Source organism: Suillus plorans (assembly GCF_016647745.1).
Source record: "Suillus plorans strain S12 chromosome Unknown HD556scaffold_20, whole genome shotgun sequence".
Lineage (NCBI taxonomy): Eukaryota > Fungi > Basidiomycota > Agaricomycetes > Boletales > Suillaceae > Suillus > Suillus plorans.
In genome coordinates, this window is record NW_024537404.1 from 341014 (window position 1) to 365872 (window position 24859).

At 47.6% G+C, this 24859-nt stretch overlaps 6 protein-coding genes across 6 annotated transcripts; 3 read left to right on the forward strand and 3 right to left on the reverse strand.

The window, feature by feature from the left end:
- HD556DRAFT_1526468 (CHAT domain-containing protein) lies at positions 1-5609 on the reverse strand (the record flags this gene model as incomplete). The annotated part of the gene is made up of 7 exons (XM_041309313.1): positions 5298-5609; positions 5065-5247; positions 4888-5010; positions 4691-4841; positions 4500-4639; positions 4328-4446; positions 1-4275 (listed from the first exon to the last, which is right to left on the reverse strand). Exons 1-7 carry the CDS (start codon positions 5422-5424, stop codon positions 1-3), a joined length of 5118 nt encoding a protein of 1705 aa, XP_041161665.1. The 5' UTR covers positions 5425-5609.
- Positions 5610-9337: 3728 nt separating this feature from the next.
- On the forward strand, positions 9338-10841 carry HD556DRAFT_358384 (isoprenoid synthase domain-containing protein). The gene is made up of 4 exons (XM_041310369.1): positions 9338-9922; positions 9977-10265; positions 10321-10677; positions 10736-10841. Exons 1-3 carry the CDS (start codon positions 9501-9503, stop codon positions 10654-10656), a joined length of 1047 nt encoding a protein of 348 aa, XP_041161666.1. The 5' UTR covers positions 9338-9500; the 3' UTR covers positions 10657-10677; positions 10736-10841.
- A 1998-nt stretch (positions 10842-12839) lies between these two features.
- Positions 12840-14548, forward strand: HD556DRAFT_1441847 (uncharacterized protein; the record flags this gene model as incomplete). The annotated part of the gene is made up of 13 exons (XM_041306361.1): positions 12840-12912; positions 12964-12996; positions 13047-13066; positions 13119-13133; positions 13193-13231; positions 13295-13323; positions 13381-13394; positions 13448-13477; positions 13640-13699; positions 13758-13892; positions 13944-14181; positions 14238-14289; positions 14345-14548. The coding sequence occupies 13 exons, from the start codon at positions 12840-12842 to the stop codon at positions 14546-14548; spliced, it is 942 nt and encodes a 313-aa protein (XP_041161667.1).
- Positions 14549-14978: 430 nt separating this feature from the next.
- Positions 14979-15482, reverse strand: HD556DRAFT_1362386 (uncharacterized protein). Its single transcript, XM_041302667.1, has 3 exons — positions 15166-15482; positions 15058-15106; positions 14979-14998 (listed from the first exon to the last, which is right to left on the reverse strand). Exon 1 carries the CDS (start codon positions 15405-15407, stop codon positions 15171-15173), a length of 237 nt encoding a protein of 78 aa, XP_041161668.1. The 5' UTR covers positions 15408-15482; the 3' UTR covers positions 14979-14998; positions 15058-15106; positions 15166-15170.
- On the forward strand, positions 15456-16186 carry HD556DRAFT_1441848 (uncharacterized protein; the record flags this gene model as incomplete). Its single annotated transcript, XM_041306362.1, has 3 exons — positions 15456-15663; positions 15779-15853; positions 16029-16186. The coding sequence occupies 3 exons, from the start codon at positions 15456-15458 to the stop codon at positions 16184-16186; spliced, it is 441 nt and encodes a 146-aa protein (XP_041161669.1).
- Positions 16187-20176: 3990 nt separating this feature from the next.
- HD556DRAFT_358998 (ferric reductase NAD binding domain-containing protein) lies at positions 20177-23027 on the reverse strand. Its single transcript, XM_041310370.1, has 11 exons — positions 22247-23027; positions 22071-22190; positions 21995-22020; positions 21854-21939; positions 21659-21802; positions 21566-21607; positions 20989-21515; positions 20893-20941; positions 20777-20841; positions 20416-20724; positions 20177-20363 (listed from the first exon to the last, which is right to left on the reverse strand). Exons 1-11 carry the CDS (start codon positions 22611-22613, stop codon positions 20236-20238), a joined length of 1863 nt encoding a protein of 620 aa, XP_041161670.1. The 5' UTR covers positions 22614-23027; the 3' UTR covers positions 20177-20235.
- Between the last annotated feature and the right edge of the window lie 1832 nt (positions 23028-24859).

Below are 24859 nucleotides of genomic sequence, written 5' to 3' on the forward strand. Positions count from 1 at the left end.
TCATATGCCAATGTGCACGAACACTATGCGCTGGTCCAAGGTCATTGGAATGTCCTTGTCACAAGCCAACGACTGGACCGCTCGGTGCAGCGCCCAGGCAGCTCGTTTGGAATTCATTGGACCATCCCCGTGCATATTTTTGTAGAATGCCTCCACCAAGTGCTGCACGGTGCTATCCGTGACCTTCCACAGTGTTCCGACCACGCTGTTAACTCCGGCAAATTGCAGGGCAGCCGCTAGGTGTATCACTTCGTCAGGTGTACTAAAGGTACCGACTGCGGTTTCACAGGCAGAAAGAAATGCGAATTCATGTTGAGACAGATCCATTTGTGTGATGTCGAGGAGCGAAAGCGGCTCGTCACGCATGCGAAAGGCCGACTTAAAGGGTTCGTCAAATTCTTGTATCCCATGACACGCGAGATGAAACCAAGTATTGTCTCTCAATGCGCGCAGTGCTCTCGATTTCGTGGCATCGACACTGGTTATCTTGGAGAATGAAACAGTGGGGGGAGGGGGCAAAAGTCTTCGCACCAATTCCAGTTCGGGCTCCACAGCATCCAAAGTGAACGAGGCACCGGCTGGGCAATCCTGACCAATGGCAACGAAGGAAATTGATGGAGACCTGTCATGACTTCGGCGAGCCTTGATCAGTGCGTTGAGCGATGGCGTGTATGACGATATATATTGTTGCGAAACGGATTTTCCCTTTGACCTGTACTCGCCAGCAGCATGCAATGGCAAGAAATTGAAGACAGAGGTCGGGCACCACCATATTCGGGAACCTCGTCGTACAAATCCGTCCAGATTCTCGACCACTGGGGAGACGACGACGTCCCACAACTCTCTCAAAGCTTTTGTCAGCGCTGTCTGGTTCCCTTTGGGACTGGCCTCTTTTCCAACTGCTCTTTGGAGTGCGTCCACCAATTTGCCGAGTTTCCGGAAATCAGTAGGGAGGTGGATGCTAGTTGGAGGTTGCCTGTGCGGGATAATAATGGCGTGGCAAGACGACCTGCTTGCGACGAGCACGATGATAGGCCCATCACGAGCTGCATCCTGAAGGTCAGAAAACAAAGGGGGAAGGAGGAAGCGAGAGAAGCCGTCGATCTTCCGGATCTCTTCTACAGCTCTATTCCACTCCTCCACAAGACGTCTGTACTGGGTTTCCTCTGCTTCTACATCAACTCTTGGGGTTGCTTCTGGATTGTTCGCAGGAGGTTTGTCCAGGAGGGAGCTGAGGTCTCTGAATTTCTTCGTCAGGGCCGCTGCGTGACTGCCGCGCGTCTGGAGGTTATCAAGAGGGGTGCGGAGCCGTGTTATCTGAGTCCAGATGACAGTCCTTCCCTGTTCCAACAACTCAACAGCGCGACACACATCACCACTACGAAGAGCACACGATGCAGCATCCACAGCAAGTGTAGACAGGAAGTGCTTCATGAAATTGTGGCGAGACGAAACCGAAGCTGTGACAGACATGTAAGCGTCCAGAAGTTGCATGGAAGTCGCATATGCCTCCAGTTCGGTACCGTGTGAATATAGACTAGCATGGTGTATCCAACGTATACTTTCTCGCAGGCGTGATAGCAAGCCTCCAGAGACAACGTTTGCTGCTGCCTTGAGATGATATATGGCAGCATTAAGAGTGTCCGTATCTTCACCTGTGCCGGCGTCGTCAAGGCCTGATCGATAGAACGTCAGATAGACCTCAGCTAGCGATCGATGGGCTGATAATCGACGAGGATCATGTTGTGTCAACAGAGTCAATGCACAGCGCAGGTTCTCTCGTGACTGATCAAAGTCTTCCCTATTGCGCTGGTGCTCAAAACGGGTGGAGAGTTGAGCGGCAAGGTTATGTAATGACGTGGGCCGATTTGTGTGACCGACCGGGCACAAGGCCAGCGCTTCCCTGTGAAGTGCGATAGCCTGATCCAAGTCTTCGTCGTTGCCTTGGCGCTCAAAGCGGAGGCCGAGGTGAATCGCAAGGCCATTCAATGCCCCAAACCGATCTTTGTGACCGACCGGGCGCAAGGCCAGCGCTTCCCTCTGAAATGCGATAGCCTGCTCCAAGTCTTCGTGGTTATCTCGGCGGAGAAAGCGGATGGAGAGCTGGGCCGCGAGGTTGTTTAATGGCGTGGAACGATCTGTGTCACCGACCGGGCACAAGGCCAGCGCTCCCCTGTAAAGTGCGATGGTCTGATTCAGGTCTTCGTCGTTGCCTCGGTGGTCAAAGCGGGTGGAGAGTTGATTTGCAAGGCTGTTTAATGCCATGGACCGACCTGTGTGACCCACCGGGCATAAGGCTAGCGCTTCCCTGTCAAGTGCAATAGCTTGATCCAAGTCTTCGTCGTTGCCTTGATGCTCAAATCGGGAGGAGAGTTGAATCGCAAGGTTATTCAATGCCCCAGATCGATCTTTGTGACCGACCGGGCGCAAAGCTAGAACTTCTCTGTGTAGTGCAATAGCCTGTTCCGAGTCTTCGTCATTGCCTCGGTGCTCAAAGCGAATGGAAAGTGATTTTGCAAGGATGCTTAATGACATGGACCGATCTGTGTGATCGACCGGGCATAAGGCCAGCGCTTCCCTGTGAAGTGCGATAGCCTGATCCAAGTCTTCGTCATTACGTCGGCGCTCAAAGCGGGTGGAGAGTTGAGTTGCGAGGCCATTTAATGAGCTGGACCGATCTGTGTGGCCGACCGGGCACAACGCTAGCGCTTCCCTGTGAAGCGCGATAGCCTCATCCAAGTCTTCGTCATTGCCTCGGTGGTAAAAGCGGGTGGAGAGTCGATTTGCAAGGTTATTTAATGACTTGGACCGATCTGTATGACCGGCCAGATGTAAGGCTAGCGTTTCTCTGTAAAGTGCGATAGCCTGATCCAAGTCCTCGTCGTTGCTTCGGTGGTCAAAGCGAACAGAGAGTGCATTTGCAAGGTTGTTCAATGCCCCAGACCGATCTTTGTGACCCATTGGGCGCGAGTCCAGCGCTTCCCTCTGAAGTGCAATAGCCTGATCTAAGTCTTCGTCGCTTCCTCGGTGCTTAGAGCGGAAGGTGAGGTGAATCGCAAGGTTATTCAATGCCCCAAACCGATCTGTGTGACCGACCGGACGCAAGGCCAGCGCTTCCCTCTGAAGTGCGATAGCCTGATCCAAGTCTTCGCCGCTTCCCCGGTGTTCAAAACGGATGGAGAGTTGGGTCGCGAGGCTATTTAACGAGCTGGACCGATTTGGGTGACCAACAGGGCACAAAGCTAGCGCTTCCCTGTGAAGTGCGATAGCCTGATCCAAGTCTTCATAGTTGCCTCGATGGTCAAAGCGGGTGGAGAGTTGATTTGCGAGATTCATTAATGATGTGGACCGATCGGTGTGGCCAACGAAGTGCAAGGCCAGCGCTTCCTTGTGAAGTGCGATGGACTGATCCAAGTCGTCGACGTTGCCTCTGTGTTCAAAGCGGGTGGAGAGTTGAATCGCAAGGTTATTCAATGACTTGGACCGATCTGGGTGACCGACTGGGCACAATGCCAACATTTCCATCTGAAGCGCGATAGCCTGATCCATGTCTTTGTCGTTGCCTTGACGCCTGAAGCGAGTTTGCAGGATTATAGCCAGATTAGTTAGCAATTGTCCTCGGTAAGCATGCCCGGTGTTGTAGTATCCCAGTGCATCATAATGGAGGGATATGACTTCATCCAGGTCACGGGGTTCATCCACCTGCAAACACCGCTTTGCTCGATTAGCAAGCTGATTCAGCGATAACGGAAGCATCGATGTGGCAGGACGCTCCTGCCCGCGATCATTTGCATCAATGCTTCCAGTAGAATGCGCAGCGGATGTTTGGATCGCGATCAAAGCTGCTCTGTAAATGTGGCTGTTGGCGTGGCAGACATCGAGAACATCGCTCAGCAACTCTTTAGCTGCATCGGCATCCGTTTGAAATCCCCGTTTGGCAAAGCGAGACGACAGAGCAATGGCAAGATGGAGCTGGGTGATGATTCGATCCGGATGATCAGTGGGACGTAAATCAAGTGCGTCTTGAAAAAGAGAGATAGGGGTGTCGAGGTCGAGGTATGCTCCGTTAACCTGGCAGCTTACAAGCTTTGCAATGGCTAAATTGAACAGTGCTGCAGGGTGGTATGGATGATGCATGGGGCAGAGATACAAAGCCCGTTCAAAGTGCTTTATGGATTGGTCGAGATCTTTACTGTTCTGTGTCCTGCGGTATCGTGCGAGAAGACGATGTCCGGCGTCCGTACTTAGTGCTAACGCATCCATGCGAGATGTAAGCTGCACGTTAGAGCTCTCAGTATCAGAATGCCAGACTGCATTGATCACTCACTCTAATAAAGGGGCAAAGAACTCCGGCGTCAATTTGATCAGAAAGTCGCTGCTCCACCGTCATGGAGAGCGAAGTACAAGACGATAAGACTTCCTCCTGCTTTGGCTGAAAGACCATGGCTGTGATACTCGTTAGCATCTGTCGGGCGTTATTTGCAATAAACAATACTGACGATGCGACCTTTCGCTACGATCCAGTAATTCTCTAACAGAGACCTCGAATGTGCGGAGGAGTTCTCCGTGACAGACCATGGGACCCAATTCGAATGAGGCATACACGCTAACCCGAACTTCAGAACATGGCTCGCACGGCCTGGAGTCTGTCTGAATACCTGCAGGACAGACGGGGTTAAGAACCACTTACAGAAGAATGCGCTCGTGCCATTCGACGACAGACTGGTTTACGTATATAGATTTATTGCTTGTCTGGTATTCAGCACTGTCAGCCTTGACCACCACATGGAAGCCAGCCGGGATCCGTCGGAGACCAAGAGTGAGATCGGTTGCGCGAATGGCTTGGAAATCGTCAATATGTGCTAAACGGAGATAGATATCACAAACCAGTAATAACAACCTGTTGCACTCCACCAAGGTGTATCTCTCCCGGGTCCTGGGTGCGTTCCGGGTGGCTAGACTCTTCACCCGAGGCTGCGAGGGTATTGTCGAGTAGGTCCGATGCGGAATCTGTCATAGAAGATCATGGGTACCACGCGCTGAGTGAAAGTGGATAGCACATACTGATGGTGGCGACTTGTAGCACTTCAGTGATCACGAGGTTTGTCTTTCCCGAATCCTGGGGTTGTTCTGGTTGGCCTGGCTCCTCACCCAATGCTTGAGTGGTATCATCGAGCGGGTCTGGCGCGGAGCCTGCCGTCATACAAAATAGGAGATTAACGACGAAATAAAGTGTCGCCAGAGTTACTTTGGGTAATCATTAGTACGTGGTAAATGAAGATGGATGTGATACATACTATTGGCGACAACTTGTAGCGTTCCACTGATCGCGAATCCTCTGTCATGGGGGCGTTCTGGGCGGCTCGGGTCCTCTCCCGAGGATGGAGGGTTGTCATTGAAATGTCCAGGGACGAATTTTGACATGCGAGTAAGGGATAGATTCAAACTAACACTTGAGAATACGATGTGTGCTGGAAGCCACGAACACACTGCATCTGAGGTCCTGATGGATTATAAGTGAGGGAATCACAGCATACATGTGGCATCCACACCATGCAGCGCTAATGTCAATAGGACGTAAGTGACTCGCGGGATATCGAACGGCCCATAACCTCATTGAGTTAAAGTAGACTCATCATGTTTGTACAGCAGAGACACGTTGTAGGGTGCAATGTTGATTAAAGCCGCCGAAACGAGAAGCTGCGAGGCTGTTGAAAAGCGCAGGGCATTTCACAAGAATTCACATATTCGAAGCCGCACTAGTACTGCCTGAATCCTACTGCTGTCTGATAATATGTTGCGGGAGAAGGCACAGAACTGACAAGAAGTTATCTGACTGACATTTTGAAGTTGTTTTGCTCAAGGAGCAATGCCGCCATTAGTGCGAAGGATAAAAGCTGTTTATTGAGGCCACCGGATTAGCCCGTAATGAAAAGGCAGCTGCCTTCTAATAATAGAAATCCTGCAGACGTGCCGCATGCCATAGTTTCTGGTTTCAAAAAGATTTATAACTTTGCGATGCCAGGCCTTTCAACATTTGATACCCACGGACAAGTTAGCATCGACATTCTGCCTATAATTTATCTCACTACTACCATCCATCGCCCATTCATGTAGTACAACTCCACGCAAGTTGCTCCCCTTTCAGGCTCCGTCCCCATCAAAGTACGAGATTCCTACAGCGCTGTTACATCTCCGCCCGGTGGTGGGTGGAGTCAATACATGGCTTTATCACTGAGGTGTTCTCACCCATCATACTGGCGTCTACTTAAGCATCTACTTAAAGTTACAATCACATGGACGTACGTCTACTCCTCTTCTATGCCATTTTGCGTTCTCAACGCCACGACTCTGCTCTCATTCTGATTGTTGTTATACAGTATGAAGCAATCGTGCTTGTCCCATGGCAGACATTTAATGCCCAGTAGGTAAATTTTGTTTTCTCTTTTTCAGTCTGACTCGCATCTCCAGGGTTCCAAGGCATGGGTCTGTGGAGGACATCAGGTCAGATTAAGATGCATGTTTTATCGCACCCACGCATACGCTGTGCTTGATGATTGGTCCTTCCCGTACGGTGGTACGAAATGGTTCTGTCGTCGAGAAGTTCCAATCCTTGTGAAATACAGTGATAGACGCGATGACTGTACGTCTTGGACGTCGTTGCGTTGTGTGGGGAGTAGCACTGGCTTCCTCCTCATAACCCAACTGTCCCAACTCATGTGGCGCTTGATGTCAACGGTTATCAGGTCCGCCAAGGCTCAAAGTTTTATATCCCATTACCCGACATGCACCAACCACCCGAACCGCATCAGACCACACCCAGTTCTTGTGTCCTTTCTTTCCCATACGCCCCGTATCTTCCGCGCTGGCGCCAAGAGCAAGGTATGGATCTGTTGCTGCATTAATTGGGTAGCTGCTGACATGTCGTCTTGGACCAGATAGAGTATAACCATGCATGGAATGTGCGTGTCAATATATGCAATGACCGCCTCATAAACCCATGCAGCAATGCCCCTGAGATTGGTGCACTATTGGTGAAGTTCATTTTGGCAGCACTTGATATCGGGCATTCATCGGAGTCGTCACCTGTGAATAGCAGCTGAAACCCATCTAATAGATCTTCGCAGGTGGCCGCGCTGCGTTTTGAGTAGATCGAAGATTTCTCTTCACTCGCTCTCTAGGTTTGCGTCTTGGTTCTATGACATGTTACAGCACTGACCAGTGACCACATATTTTACCCTCCCAGCGCAAGAGACTTATTTATTAAAGATTCTCTGGGGCTCATCAGACCATTTGGACTTGCACATGTCGCAGGCCCAACATCGGGAGTTCGGCGGAGTCGCGGCATCATCACATGCGAGGTGCTTCCTAGAAATTCTCGCTAGCGTCACTCTCTTTCAAACTCACACTTCAAACCTTCACTCTCCCTCCGGTACCCCTAATCTGATCGGACTTGTGGTGTGATCTCTTCAGAATCCAAAAGATCTTCGCAGGTGGTGGCATTGCGGTTCGAGTATATTGTAGGGTTGATCTTCACTAGCATTCTCTAGGTTTGCATTGCCTAGTTTGAACAACACAGCACACGTGCTGACCACATATCCTAGACAGTCCTGCTATCCATTTCACCCCTTCCAGCGCAGGAGAAAGACAACATCACTACCACAGCCAAATGGCCATCAGTTCGCTGCACATCTATGCGGTACCTCCAATATCAGATGTTGTCCAACAGCACCCAGTTGGGCAACATCTGAGCGTGTAGTTGCATTGAAGCAACATCACCAGTGAACTATCTACATAAGCAATGGTCTGACTGCGGGAGCGACGTATCGGCGGAGGTGGTCGTGAGCACTGAGGATCGACCCTTCTGAAGCATGCGCGTGATGATTGGCTCCAGCTTGATTCACTGCGGAACGGGAGAATAATTTTACCCTAAGATCGATTTTCCAGATATAACCCAACATGAGTAGTGACGAAGTATCTTTTCTGGACTCAAATTCGACCTGGCGAAATTTTTCACGTTATAGACCTGTGAGATCAATTACATAAATCGTACGTTAGTTAGAGCAAACACGTATCAGACTAAATACTAACGCCCGACTCCATTGTTACAGTGTGTTGCATATGAGATTGCAGTACGTGTTTTTCAAAACTCGGCCTCACTAACGGAACCGGCACTTTTGCACCCTAATTAGGTCAAGGGATGTCACGTCTTGTATACTGGCTAGAGTGATATGTCACATCCCTTGACCTAATTAGGGTGTAAAAGTGCCGGCTCCGCTAGTGAGGCCGAGTTTTGAAAAACACGTACTGCAATCTCATATGCAACACACTGTATATATTGCTGTAGGAATCGAATCCATGCAGGCGCACGTAATGATTCAATTAATTCATAATTGCCAGCAGGCATGGACAATTTTCTTCCTCGTCGCCACAGAACGTTCGCTCGAACCCCCGGTATCTCATATATCTCCCTTATCGCTCGATGCTTTGAACCTGCAGTGACCCTGCGCAGAGACGAAGTTGAGAAGTTGATGTTCATTCTCACACAGATATCCATGAGCTAGCCTCCAAAGTTAGGCGGACAGATTCAAGAATGTTTGCGCAGTGTGTTCCATCTTCGCGAGAAGCGCAAAAATTTGTCAAAAAACAAACGTACTGATCGACTCCGAACTAGGTATTGCGCCATCAACGTTGCATCAACCACGATACCAAAGCGAAAGGAGAAACATGACTCGCTGTCGCTCCGGTTTCTGGCTCAATTTGGAGCATATGTGCTGGACAACAATGCATTCTAATATGCACAGGTGAGTAAACGTGGTCGAACCCTGGTTGCATGGCGACCTGCTCATACTACTTACTTTGTCAGGCTCACACATTCCTTACCCGAGCCATGGTTCAGGCCAGGGCCGGGCAAAAGCCATCTGGTGCCAGGCCAAAGCCGTGGCTTTTATGCCAAGCAGGGCCAGAACATCACCAATTGAGGACATTGGTCTTGATGTGGCGGCGATGAATCGTTGAGGCAGACCATTAGCTTTTGCCGCGTCTACCATTTGATTCCGAGTTGCACAACTCTATGAGTTTTTGGCGGTTTTCAAACTTGTGTAAGTCGATCAGGAACTCGTCTTTGCTCTATAAACTCATGCATGACCATGTAATAACCCGTAGCAGAATTATACTGGTGCTCGTGATTAATCTCTATACAAGGTGATATATGTCCTTCTCAGTTTTTCCTCAGTTCACTGATGCGTTGTGTTCTGCCGATAGATCAGTCGATCACCGGACACAGAGAATCACTCACTAGTGGCGCATAAACTGCACATCACGATAGAATGCGCCGTCAGTATTTCCAAAAGCATACAATAGTCCGAGCCAAAGGCCAGCAAGATCAGCATAAGTATAAAGGCTGACACGTTTCACAGCCCTTGTCTCATAACTCGGGTCTCTGATTTTTCCGAGTATTCACTCATCTCGACGTTCACGACACGAGTCCGACAACCTCCATGACTTCTACCGTAACACACACCATCAAATGTTCTGACTCCGAGTCCACAGAGTTCATTTTACCTGACTTCTTCAGCAATTGCCGCTATCCCATGCGATTAAACCCTCACCATGATCAAGTATCTTATGCTTCTGATCAATGGGCTCGTAGCGAAGCCAATCTACCAGAATCCAAGGCTCTCAAATATTCTACGTTATTGCGCCCAGCTTACTTCGCTTCATCTTGTTACCCTGATGCAGATGCTTTCCATCTCAGGGTCTGTGCGGACTTCCTGGGCTGGACATTCATAATAGACGACTGGCTCGAGCTCGATAAGTTTGAAGTTAATGATGCGTTGGAGATCCGTGACTGCTGCATGTCTGCGTTCCGTGATCCTGTCAACTTCCAGACGGAAAATCATATTGCAAAGTTGTGCAAATCGTGTGTCTATCTTTGACCGTCGCGCACACATTCTAACCATTGTGCGCTTTTTAGATTCTTCAGCCGGTTTAAGGAGACTGCCGGCCCTGGCTGTACAGAGCGCTTTATCCAGAGAATGGAGTTATGGTACACCTCTGCGGCAAAGGAGATGGACAGCCGCACCAAGGGATATGTCTATGATGTTGAATCCTACATCGAATTGAGGCGCGACTTGAGCGGCTGCAAGCCTTGCTTTGCCTTTATAGAATTCGCCTGTCAGATTGATCTTCCCGACGAAGTAATCTCGCATCCGGTCATCACAGCCCTGGAGGAGGCTGCCAATGACTTTGTTGCTTGGTCGAATGTAATACCTCATTCCGTCGTCGAAGTTGGGGCACTACTGATATCACTGCTGACAGGATATATTCTCCTATGATATGGAGCAATCTAACCATAGCACACGTAATTTAGTTCATATCCTCATGGTCAAACAAGGTCTCGACCTGCAAGGCGCTGTTGACTACTGCGGCCGGCTATGCAATATCTGCGTCCAAAACTTTGAAGAACACCGTGCTATCCTCCCCTCGTGGGGAGAAGAAGTTGACAAGGATGTAGCTATCTACGTCCAAGGACTGCAGAACTGGATTGCCGGTTCGGTTCAGTGGTCCTTCGAGTCCGCCCGCTATTTCGGGAAGGATGGGCATGTTGTCAAGCGGAACAGAGTCGTCAAGCTGTCTCCCAAGCGACCACTATGAAATCCACAGCTATTGCTCTATGTAAGGCTGTTTTCCCTTCTTGCTCGCATTTCATGATTCTCATTGCGATGGCTACCAGTATAGAAAGTTTCATCATTATCTGTGTCTTGCTATGTGTTAAGCTGCTTTTTTATTACTGAATGCGCATCATATTTCGCCTTCCTTCCTACTCAGAACGTTTTTGACTTTTGCTGCTGTGTGTATGATAGCACTAGTACTGTCGGACCAGAATGGAAGGAATACTATCTATGTAGAACGTACATCAGCCTCGCCAGCCCTCGGATTACGTCGCTTGGATAACCATCATAGATATCAATTCACTCTAGATGTCGGACCAACCCACCTTTTAGATCGAAACAATGACATTGGCAGTCTAACGTGTACATGCCGGTTGAAGCTATATGTGGTATTATGTGTTTGAATGCTGGCACAGATATCGGGTCCTTGATCCCATGTTCGAGTTATATGCGTACGGGAGACAGACTACGTTGAAGTAGGAGTTCCAGGAGACTGCACATGATTCGGGGTCTCCACGGTCCAAACACTAGTCAACACGTAAACTAGGTTTCACTGTGCTCGTGTTAAGTTTGTATCATGATCACAGCTTGTCTGCATTGCTCTGGCTCTGGCCCCTGGCCCCTGCTCCAACGTGTAAAATTTTTAGTCCGCCAAAGACTTCTTTGATCTGACGGACTCACTCTCACAGAATAGAAGCTTACTGAAACATGATATCATCAGGATCAGCCTGTACAATTAGAAATAAGGCTTCTAGCGTGTCACAGGCTTATTGACAGGCTTATTGTCTCCCGTGTGCAATTTCTCTTTCGATTTGAGGATGGTGTCGTATAGGTATTCAACCACGAATCATCAATCATGATGTATCTGGCAATGCAATACATCACCATCACATCAAGCGCATGATGCATTGAATATAGTGCGTTTTGGATTAGATTCGCTTCAACCTTGTCATATCTTTGTTCATCTTTTTGATATAATCATGATGGCCCAATATTTTAAGCGTATGAGGCGGCGGATAAGGTGAGATACAGTTGCTCCACTTCGACTTACTCTGTATCACTGTTTCTTGTCTGACTTCTCTGGTGCTATGCCGCAGAATGGCCCTTTTCCCGTAAGAGTCATCGGAGGGCAGTTACGCCTCGGGCTCGGCCTTGCTGGCTGAAAAGGGTGTACATGCGTGTTTCGATCACATCATGTTTAAACCTGTGTTAGATCGATGCCTACATGATTTCATAAAGAGCTTCTCGACTTTTGCAAGCTTGCAGCAAAAATACCCAAAAAATGGCATTGGAAAGAAGTTGCCGACATCACCAACGACTGGAACTTTCCTGGTGTCCGAGTAGTGGCAAATCAAATTATATTTTGGATATCGAGGGGCTTCCTCTTTTATTTTATTTTGCACCGCAATACTCACTTCGCCTGTGATATAGGTTTCTTCTTTCCCATGTGCAACTTCCTCTTCGACCTTGGGATGTGGCATATAAGTATCTAACAAATATCAATCATGAATCAGGATGTATCTGCCTGTGAAATATATCACCATCACACAAGTGTACAATGTATTAAATATGGTGCGCTTTGTATTGGATTCGTTCTATGCTTACATTCTCTTTGTTCATCGTTTTTGATATAATCATAATAGCTCAATGACCCAAGTGTACGAGGTGCTATGCCGTAGAATGGCTCTTGTTCCATAAGAGTAATCGGAGGGCTGTTGCGCCTCAGGCTTGGCCGGTGAAGCCAAAGAAAGTGCTCGTACTTGCTAGCTTCGATCACATCATGCTTTGACCTGTGTTAAATCGCTGACTACATGACTTATAAGGAACTCCTTCATTTTTCAAAGCTTGCAGCAGAAACATCTCAAAAATCACATTAGAGTCGTCGACATCACCGATGACTGGAACTTGTTCAAGTAGTCACGTGCGTAACACTGGTTCGGAAATAAAAATTTACTTTGATTCGAATCATTCGATCAAGGGATTCCACGTGCTTTTTGCTCGAGTTTGCACTCAAGCTGTTTGGTCTTGAGGCGGGATCAAATGTACATCTCCATTATACTGATTTGGGCGATAGAAATGCTGAGCGGTGGTATATCTATATCTAGCACGAATGCTGTCGTTATACATCACTAACCTTCCCCATTCGCTCACACCCATCCCTCGAACATGACCTACGTCTCAAATGATCCCAGTAACTGGCCGTATATCAGTGCAATTATGTTTTTAAATTATTGGAACGGTTCGTCGCATCATGATGTCTTAGATCTAACATTGACATGCAGTTTCGCAGTTGCCGCAGGCGTCGTGGTGGTATATAATTGGAGTGAGCAGGACAGTGTTCGAAAATCGCTGATGTTCTCATGATATTTCCAGTCTTAACACTCGGACAAGAGGTACGTCGATGTTATCGCCAGAGCAGCTATCTCACTGAGAATGGTGTCTTAGATTGAACTCATCTGGGTGAGTGACAAGGGTCCCGTATCAGAAGAAAACAAGAGAATGCAATGAATTCGCGACAGAGACAACCCTGGTCTCTCATGACCATGCTGTATTTGATTGTTCGTACCTCATGTTGTGCTTTAGCGTGGCGGGCAACTTGTGCTGAATCCAAAATGTTCTAGATACGCTATATTGGAATACCGTATTCTGTGTGTGTGTCGAGATCAACAACTTTGCACTGTAATAATAGCTCATCTCTTACAACTAGTGTCCATCTTCTGGGTATGTCTCATATGCGCCGCCAGTGTTCCATTTTTCTGACCAGCGGGACACAGAATTTTCCATCAGTATCGCTGACAGATGCAGTAAGTATTCTGCAACCATCTCGTTCCCATCCAATCAATACGTTCACATGTAGGGGTGAGTGATATTCCAACCATTGAGCGTGGCTCAATATAATGACTCAATAGGTGTGAGTCGGAGTCTTTGATACTAGTGCGAGGGCGTTCACTAATTGCGAGTTTTAGGCGCTATCACGTACTACGGAGTGAATGGCACAAATGCGGCCTCGACTGCCATGTTGGGCGGTAAGTTGCCCAGGTGCAATACCACTGTGATATTGACCTGACTGACGCACGATGCAAGTCATCATGATTTCTCGGTTGTATGCCATGTATCAGGGATCTAGAATGATGCTTATGTTCCTTGTTATTATCTTCCTGGCTGTAAACATCGCCTACGGAGTAATCGCAGCAATAGCACTCAAAGATGCTGTACTGGGTAAGCTTTACTTGTTGACTTGAAGAACACGACTGATTGGACAAACACCAGAGGAGTCGATACTTTCTGGCATATATATGTGCGGTTATGTATTTGAAGGGGACGAGCAGCTTCTTATATCGATGGTTTGGATGCTCAACGCTGTTTGGGAGGTCCTCGTACTGTGCCTTTCAGTCTGGGTTGCTATAAAACACTTCCGTGAGCTGCGACGACTCGGCCCATCGACAGGATCAACCATCGGGGACTGTTTCAGAGTGCTCATACAATCTCATGTTCTCTATTTTGCAAGGTGAGCTTGTGATATGAACGCGGTTATATTTTCTGCTCAAGTTCCGCACATGTTAGCTTTGTGGGCGTCTCTTGCTTCCTGCTTGTTCATATCTCTCCAGAAATCTGGGTGCGCTGACCTGTTGCTGATATCTGCATGTAACCACTGCTCATCATTTCTGTAGAATTCAGATTCTATTGGAACTCAGATACTCAATGGTACTCTTCAAATTTTATTGGTCGTGCAGACGTTTGTGCTGGGACCACGCCTCATCCTGAGCGTTCGAGAATACCACGCCAAACTCGTGGAACACACTGGCACAGAAACTAGCATGAATTCGATTGTTTTCCAGGAGCGTGTACATGTATCAACTAGCAGTACTGTGTAGGGAAATGCTTGCCGAGTGGTCTGCAGGGAGGAGAAATTTGGTGCAGGATCCGTCGTGGTATTTATTTAACGTATGGTGTTTCGAAGTACATTTGAAAGGTCTAGGCAAAGCTATTTCTTGTTGTATCACTACTGGAACGCAATACCCGCGCTTGAACCAAGTGGTAAGCTGAAATTATCCGAAACCAACCTGGTCCTTGATGACTGATGTTAAAAGACAACAAGAATCAGTTCAAGTGCCTTGACAGCTGATTCCGATTCTGCGCGTTGGTGGTCTACTGTCTGAACATATAGATACTGCGAATTGCGAAGCCAGATAGCTGATAATTCATTAGTGCTCAGATGCAATTTCCTCTATCTGATGGGCCAAGGAAAATGAAAGGAATGAATCGCGTAGACTCATGGCTGGACTGCACGTCTCTCGCGAATGAGCATGACAAGAATATGGGGTCTGCTGGGTGTGGAGTGGAGAATCAGGAAATTTTGTCAGAGAACCTCAAGCGTACGTACCTATCAAAACTACTGATGAGGCATCAATGCATCAACTACCAGCGATATTCTGTTGGAACCATCGTTAGGCACGACCCATCAGAGTAAAGCACCGAACGAGATATAGACATGGATCACAGTTCTAGGGCAAGCGAATGATCACTTGAACGAAGTATCTGATAGATTGTGGGAAACGGGGAAATTCGAAGATATTTGTTCGAGCGAATTGGGAACAAGGCATGCCTGGGAGACTCTGCATGGACCTCCTCGCTGATGCAACTCCAAAACATGCTCCCAGTCCAGTTTCTGTCGCAGAGGACCCGCCCTCGTAGCACGCTCCCAAGAACCCCCATCATTATGGCACTCCCCATATTTGATAAAACTCCCAGAACACCCTCATCAGCAGTTTGCGCGTGTGAATGGATGAAGAGGACGGACTGAGGAAACGGTATAACGAAGCTACTCAGTGGGCACTCACTGGAGAGCCCTTACTGAGTGATGGTGCTCTCTGGACGATTGACGGGGGAAAAGCCAAGGCTGTTCATGGACCGAAGAAGGATATGAAGCTTGTCGTCGACTTTAACCATCGTCAAAATCACGCTTTTCCGATGTGGCGTAGAACAGGTCGTATTGAACGGGCGCAGCTTACTGCATATGGAGCATTTCAGAACTAAGGAGGATGCTAAACTAGCTGAACACATCGAAGACGAAGGATAATCCGTTCTCAAATTCAACCCTGCAGCATGGTTCGAAAGTGACACCCAAGACGCCTTCTGGGACGAAACCTTCTCCACATGGACAGACACAAAACCCAAAGGTACGTCCCACACTCATTATTAACACTGAGACTACGACACTCAGCGCCCACAGGCCCCGAATCTCTATCCCTCGACATAACCTTCCCTAACCACGCCCACGTCTACTACGGAATCCCAAACACGCCACGGACCTCTCCCTCCCAAGCACAACAGGCCCCACCTCAAGATACACAGGCCCCTTCCATCTCTACAACGCAGACATATTTGGATACCCCTTGGATTCGCCGACTTCTCTCTACGGCTCGATCTCGCTCATGGATGCGCATTCTGCAACGCCGACGGTGGCTATTTTCAATGCCATTGCTTCGGAAACATGGATCGAATTGGAGTGAGCTACCATGCTCATATTGTTGAGATCGTCTGTGCTTTGCGTTGCCGATGTTGATCGCTTTCATGTGTTGATCGATCGTGCAAGGCTGTTTCGGAACGATATCTTGAGGCATACGACATCTACTTTTTGGACGACAAAGTACGGTTTGTCTTTACAAGATTCCTACAGCGCTGTTACATTCCCGCGCGGTGGTGCCATACATGGCTTCATGAGTCACTGAGACGTTCTCAACCCATCATGCTGGCATCTACTTAAGCATCTACTTCAAGTTACATGACCGTACGTCTACTCGTCTTCTATGCCCAACGCCACGATTCTGCTCTCATTCTTATTTTTGTTCTGCACTACGGAGGAATCGTGCTCGCCCCATGGTAGACATTTGTAATACCCTGTAGGTAAATTTTGTTTTCTCTTTTCAGTCTACTCGCATCTTCAGGGCTCTAAGGCATTGGTCTGCGGAAGATATCAGGTTCAAATCGCACCACGCATACGCTGTACTTGATGATTGGTACTTCTTGTGTGGTGGAATGTGCTATGGTTCCGTCAACGAGAAGTTCCAACCCTTGACACAGAGCGATAGACGGCCAGTGGATTTTTATATTGGCGAGGACCGTACGTTTTGGACGTCGTGGTGAGTATCACTGGCTTCCTTCTTATAAACCAACTGTCCAAACTGATGTTGCGCTTCGAAGTTGTCTGATGTCGGGTCCGTGAGACTCAGTCTTACATTCCATTATGCAACATGCACCAATCACCCGAACTACGTCAGACCATACCCAATTCTCGTTCCAACATCGTCTCTGCATGGAGACAATCTCTTTTCGGTTCGGAAATGACTGAAACAGCTCAAGGCCACGAGACTTGCGATCTGAAGCTTTCCACCCCCTTCCCTAACCATAAACTACCCTGCCGGTGGGTCACGGTTACTGAATACAGCTGAGCGGTCATCGGACGCGGTTTCAGTCATGCGACGGAACCTATATTCCCACTAGGTATATAGGTTCAGTGGTATTATCCTAAACAAAACGAGAAGGTCGGCGCAATTGGGGTAGTGGTAGCCCCTCGATGAGAACTTTCACAGGCTCGAAACCGCTGCCATCCCCACCATCCTACGTTCCTCTTACCCTAGCTAACAGACACTCTTATCCTAGGAGACGGGTGACTGCAGTAGGTGCTAAGAACGTTCTACCTCGCGACACTCTGCTGGACGCTCTGGGTTGGGCTTTGCTCATCCAAGCCGGTCGCTATGTCCTTCCTTTCCCATGCACCCTGTATCTTTCGCGCTAGCACCAATAGCAAGGTATGCATCTGTTGCTGTATCAATTGGGTAGCTGCTGACATGTCGTCTTGGACCAGAGAGAGTATAACTATGCACGTACCGTGGACAAATGGCCATATCTTCAGCTACAAGTGTGGTGAGTAGCATCGGGCTTTTGCCCATAAACCATTTCACTACTAGTTTGTGTCAACGTGGGGATGATTTTCACTTCTTCGTGACCGCCACTTCACTATTCACAGCTGAATTTACATTTTTTCTCGAGTCAGGTGAACTGTCGGGTAGCATACTTTGCTGTGACGTGAAGAACGCCGACGGGTTTCAATGAGGACATTTCGCCATCGTATTTTTTTACAAGGGAGCAAGGTGTTTTTCGAGCCAATATATGTCCAAAGCTACACTCGAAAGTCGTAGAGTTGCTCTAGACATTAGAATTTAGTAATGTGGATATCTACCTTATCGCCACCTGGGTCGACAATCTCATCTTGACATCTTATCATCAGGCGACGATGTAGTCCGAGGTAGTCCAAGAACCGCAGATGCTGGCGGAGGGGAAATTGGCAAGGCACAGGCCAACCTTGTCCAATAGTTTGTAACTTTTTTTGGCAAGCTCAAAAGAAGGCACAAGCTGGCACATCATACTAGTGGCTTCTAGGATATCTAATACTCCGCCTCCGGATCGAGAGAAAAACGCGATAAATAGTACTAGCAGCAGAATTACTCGTTTCTGAGAACTTTAAATCTGACTCACCCTCCTGTAGCTTATTCATAGCGTTTCGAATACTCTTTCCTCCAGTCGTAGAGGCGAAAAGCCTCGCTTCCACACCTTTGGGCATACATTATATGATATAGCACATGCATAATTCAGAACAATAAGAGTGAGAGCGGAAGATTGATAATGGTACGGGAAAATGACATGGAAGAAAAGACTCATTCTAAGACATCAGCGTCATGCACATGAATCAGTGCTTCTCAGTGATTGCGCCATTCCGCCACCATCAGAAGGAAAGCACTAATCAACCTTGTACAAGCAAGGTCTTTCGCCTCTACGACTGGAGGAAAGAGTATTCGATCGAAACGCTATGAATAAGCTACAGGAGGGTGAGTCAGATTTAAAGTTCTCAGAAACGAGCAATTCTGCTACTAGTACTATTTATCGCGTTTTTCTCTCGATCCGGAGGCGGAGTATTAGATATCCTAGAAGCTACTAGTATGATGTACCAGCTTGTGCATCTGCGGTTCTTGGACTACCTCAAACTACACCATCGCCTGATGATAAGATGCCAAGATGAGATTGTCGACCCTTGTACTCGGGCATGGATGCTTATCACCGAGACAACTACAGCGTCTCTCCCCATGGACATTACGAAACCTTTACCCGAGATCTAGCATCATGGGGCGCTGACGGTATGCCAAACATGCTGGGGAACTGTGTTATCAGTTCAACGCATGTCGACAGAGGAAACGAGTAACTTTGTATGAAATACCCGAGTTTGGAGTTCCCACGACATCACTGATCTAATTCTTTTCGTAAGGGTTTATCATGTACTAGTACTCGTGACACGGAAGCGGGCGCCAGCCATACCTGGCGCTACGCTTTGTTTGCTGTTTTGCGATATGAAGACTCAATGTGAGTCATAAACTTTCTCACTACTTGGCTCCTTATCGTAGCACTGGCAGGTGAGGAGTCCTTAATATCAATACTATGGATGCGGAAAAAATACAGCCGCAGCTTACGAATTCAAAGTTTACTAGCTCATGCATTTATGAAATCAACACTATAGAGCCCTCGAACAATTAAGTATATGCTGTTGCGCTCTTTCAAGTGCTTTACTAGCATGTGGCGTTGAGTACAAATCGGCCCCGAGGGAGAGTACTCTAGTTCTGTAAGTAATTATAATTGACTCTTTCATGTGATCAAAATGCTGACATCTCCTGCATGATCCATATCGCAAGATGTACCATATCAGATTGGTCGCCAATCATTGCATGCACGCATTGGTTAACGTCAACCCTACCTCGAGTATCAATCATCCTGCGGCACCTGCGCTTCTTTGTGCCTGGAGAAATTTAGTGCTGCTTCCCAACTTCTTTCCGTGATGTCTGAGACGCCCGAATATAACATATGGGCGAGGCTCTCATTTGTATCAGTCATGGCGCTCAGACATTCAGTGCTGATCGGATCAAGGGTGTGATGCCAGAAGTTTAATTCCGTTCTATGGGTATTTGCGAACTGCGCAACATATGTATTAACTATTCTACAGCCAGCGCGAGCCGCTCAATCGACTTTTTTCCGCAGCTGATAACCCAATGTTAACAAATAATATATATATTGACAATTAAAATGGAGTATTTCTGACGAGGGGGCAATGCTCTGGGGCGCCTGGATGAGGCCTAGGCACCGGCGGAACAGTTGCAGTTACTATGCCTGTACATGTAGCCTTCATACATCACACATATATACTTGTTCTGACTCGAAGCTGGCCGAAATTAAGGTTATTTGATGATACCTTAAAATGGTATTGTTTGTGGAAAAACTACGAAAACGCGCGAAACTTGAGCTCACTGTTGTCCACAACCAGCACGAATTTCATAAAAGTACATCTGCGACAAATTTACAAGCATACTTGGGGTATACTATCGGACTTCCATGGTAACGTGAACTATTGTCCACCACTTGTTAAACAGCTACAGCATCAAATCGCACAAAACCCAGGTGACAAAGAAACAGGATAGGTCATATATGAAAGTGAACCAGGTGACTCAGGAGATCATCAGGCATATCCGAACGATTCGACATATAGGGTTACACTCGGTCCTCCACTGAGAATACTGGAAGGTCCAGAGACAGGGAAGCGAAGTGAATGACGGACTGCGCGCGATATGCTCTGAGATCCGCAAACTAATGTAATACCCGTAAGTTGCCATCGGAGGCCGGTGGAATTAGTACTTACCGCTGACCGACATACTCCCCGAGGCCATGCTGACTTCTTCTTTGAGCAGTCCATCCAGATCCGATCGTCCACTTTCCATTTTGACCCCGTGTAAAGAGAATAGCATTGACGACGTTGAAGAAGTTTTCCTTGTCACAACTTGTTCAGGAATACCGTTCTTCTCTGTAGGAGTTGAAGGGCTGCAATTCTCTTCCATAGATTGTACCTTTGATAAAGAACTGGTGTCAAAGATACGGATGGATACTGTCAAAGAAGGCGGGGCAAGCTGAACAGCCTTGATAAGTGCTTCTTCAATCCATTGGACATGGCCTATAAAATATGACGTTAGTAGAAGCTATGGATGAATCATGAATCTACGCACCAACTCCGCGTATTGACCAAATGAACACAACTCGTTTGCAGGAGCTTTTCCCCTTGCGTACGCTCCTGCGAGAACAATGAGACATCGATGACAGTAAGTGAAATTAATCCCCGTACTCAATAACGCTCAGGAAGACCGGAAGGGTATATGATATACCAGACCCTCCTGAATTTGATAAGTACTGCGTGATTACGAAACGATACACAACTCACCTGCCACAAATACGCACGTGTCGTAAGAACCCAGGTCAGCAGACGGTCCGTAAGGACCGTCTACAAAAACCTTAACTATGCCCTTCGTGGCAGCTACCTCCTTTAGCTTTTTCGTAAACCCTCCATGTACGTTGACCAAAAACACGAGCTCTTTCCAGAACGGAGCGCTTGATCCCAAAACCTGGGTTTCATCATTTTCTCCGCTCCCAGATTGATCCTCCGTTTTGGGGGTTGAAAGCAGACTAGAATCGAAACTCGCAATAGTAAAGGGGTGCGCTTCGAATGGCAGTGTCGAAACCGAGGGCATGATTAGATATGCTGTTTGTCCTGGGGACCAATGGAAATGCGGGGGCCGGCGTAAGCGCAATCGAATGATATCTGAGGAAAGCATTTCAGTCGTTGCATCCATCGTTCCAGATCCTGACTTGAACCCAAAGTAAGAGTGATTGAATACAACAAGTCGAACCACTCGGATGAAGCGATCGAGAGCCCAGAACACAAACGAGGGCCATATCCAGTACGACCCGCTGTTCGCTACAAGTCAGAAACCAAGCTGTCTGTATTAATTTGCACTTACTAAGCACCCTTGGTGTGGTAATACCCTCCCACCAGAAATATCCTGTGCTCTGTGTCAGCGACAATTACAAGCGAATAGAAGTGCTACACCAACAGGACGCCAAGGAAGTGGACGTAAAAGAAGACCTCATAGACATCACTACGAACAGGACGCAGTGATACTATGATCAGAATAGAGAAGGCAACCATCGCAGTGATACCGGCACGAAGCCATGGCTCGCTCAACATCTCCTGGAAGCTTTCGGTAAACTCCATTAGAAAAGCGCAAGCCTAGATCGGAGGTACGTACGAGGGAAGGGATACTATTTCGCCCGCTGCATGTACCCAAAGGAGCATGAAGCATGTTCTAGCCATCATTCGATGAATATAATTGAGCTTCATAATCCATGATTAATTAAAGTGCCGTGTCGAGAATAATTAAGGGCCGTACCCTATCGTAGCTGATGCCCGTGACCACTGGTGCAAAAAACTCAGCGACATGTCTGATTCGTAGCTTTTCCACCTACGAGACACGATATTGTTCTTTGTGCCAAGAGCGGTGACAATGGGAAATTGACTGCTCGCCAGCATGGCTATGCGGTTGCTCCAGTAGATGATATCAAGTTTCTGACCCTCGACTGAGGTGGCTGCGTGATTTAGTTAATGCAGTGTAAATGGGACACAGGCGATTCCGTGAGCTCACTGTTAACGAAGGCATAGATCAACAGAAGGGCGATGTATGCCACAGTGACAAAAACCTCTGCCATATTGAGGGTATAAGATTGCCCTATTTCCAGGGTCCACCGGAAAGCAACAACACGATAGACATTTACGATCGCGAGCGGGATACGGCGGAGAGAGAATTTGTATTGAATGTCATTGGTGGCAGCAGTTTCTTCGTCAGACTCGTAGTGTCTGCGCCTGGCGAATTTGGAGTGAATGCGTGAGCCCCACTGGAAGCAGCCAACTACGAAGAGAAACGCGGCGATAGTATACCACACTTGTTCGGGGTAAGTATCATTTTCATGCACGAGTGCAATTATGTCAGCTTCGGAGAAATCAGAAGACATCCTAAGTGGCAAGGGAGGGAAATGGGCTGAGGCAGAAGGGGAGGAACGAGTGGATTAAATATGAGGACCATAGCTATGGTGCGACTTTGCATATAACCGACCCTCAGGCATGCTGTAGGGATCAATTCTCAGGATTACATCACCGAGGTATTCGTATTCGCCTTGTTCGCCGTTCAGGACATGATAGCTGTTGAACCTCGGTTTCCTAACCTAGGATTATCAAATAGAGGATATCGGGATTTGATCTGACCCCAGCCTATCCGGAAAACGATCTGCGGAACCGAAGCATTTTAGCAAAATGAATGGGTGCCGATGAGATAATCATCAGAGATCTTATCTAGACACTGCGATTATGTTAAAGGAAATTCCCCGCAGTCCAAATTCAACTTGACGTTGAGTCAGTGCTCAGCGCTCAGGGTTATTCTTTCCTGCGCGCTCAGGGCGAGGTGATGCTGTCATAAGTAATATAATTGTATAACGCGTACTTGCCCGGGACCACCAACCCATCATACAGGATGCACATGGCCTGCGAATTCAACGAAACCACTTCGCGGAACCTGAAAAGTTCTTGAATTGGGCTACAATTTATGACATCTATCGATGCGTTGCCAAATGATGATGTGAAAGTCTGTGAATTCAAGGCACGACTTGCGCTGTTGTCTGAAGTGAGTGTTGTTACCTTTGTTTACAAGGTCGGTGACTGGAACTGAGCCACTGAGTATTTTAAATATTTTTTTAACATGTGCAAATTCTGAGTGGCGCAGGGTAGATATATATGGTATCTATTTCCCATCACCGGAAAGATTCCACGTCGAAAGCATCATTTCATGCACACGCGCTCGCACCGTGCTAGGCTGCAAACTTAGCGCACGTTTGCTATCAGAAGACAGCTGCCTCTCCCAAGAACTCACCGGTTCGCCGATCCGGGCTAGTCACGAACTAATGTGGAGGTCATTTGGAAGACTTTATTCATTCATATCAGCCCATTGCCATGATGAGAACCACGTTCTCATCCCGAAGTTCACATGGCTTTTTGGTGGCTATTCGAGGACCGAGTCATCGCCGGTCAACAAATGGAAGTACGAAAACTCATTGTGCTGACACCGCCTGCGGTAGCTATGCCTTCATGTTGCTGTTTCGATGTATCACCGATTAGAGGCTCTGAGTCTTCACCTCGGAATGTGTTTACTCCGATCATTGATGTCTGTACATTAATTGCCTTCATAGTAACATCGCAGAGGCTATCCAAAGCAGGATCATACGATGTTGTACTTATACCATTACAGATTATCAACATACTCGATATTCATCACTGAAGGATTGCAGCTCATGTAAGTACATACAAAGTTGTATTTCACTGGTGCCGTTGCCATTACTATTTTACACTGCTAAGAAACGTTCCTACAGATCGCACATTACTATGCGTTAAATTGATCATCAAGCATACTTCGTGCCATTGTTCTCGGTCGCCAAGAGTTGGCAGGCCTAATACGTTACTTTGCTGTATAAACCAGTAATGGCTCGGATGTTTCGACAACCAATAGGAGCTGCGCTCATTGTCAACCTCCCACTATGTGAGTGGAGGCAGATACAGTGGATCACGACTCGGATCAGAATCAGATCTGCTAGATATAGACTCATCTTTTTTTCCTCTATGATTTACTTCTTTTCTGCACCCTAATTAGCCCGAGGTCGAGGTCAGAGGTTCCTCCCGCAGTAATCTTCCCGCACCAGCCCTATCAACACTGCATGTCGTACCATGCGTACACTGTGTTTTGTGAATTAGTGTTTCTCATGCGGTGATGCTAGATTACTCCGTCGCCGAGATCTCAGAATCTCACTAGCCCTTGTGGCCACCTTCCACTTTTACTCCTTTTGCTGAGTGCTCGGTCGAGCAACAGAAATATCCTAAATCGCCTTTGTTTTCAACCTTCCGATGGTTTCTCTGCGGTGTTCCAGTGAACAGCGACGCATTCGATGCAAACAGGCTTTCAAGATGTTCTAGACGACCCTATAAAAGGTCGTTCGTCATTCTTGACCGTTCTATCCGCTATCGTAGTAAGCAGGTCTAGTTTCTTTGTCTTCAGTGAATTGCGATAGGCTTCCACAGATACTACCACTTACCTTCATTATCCTGCGGTCATGCGTTGACCCTGTGTTCCAAATCGTGCCTTTTTGACCCTGGCATAGATCAGAATTAGGCATCTTACAACCGTCGATCTCGCTGGCAACCTGACTCAAGCATC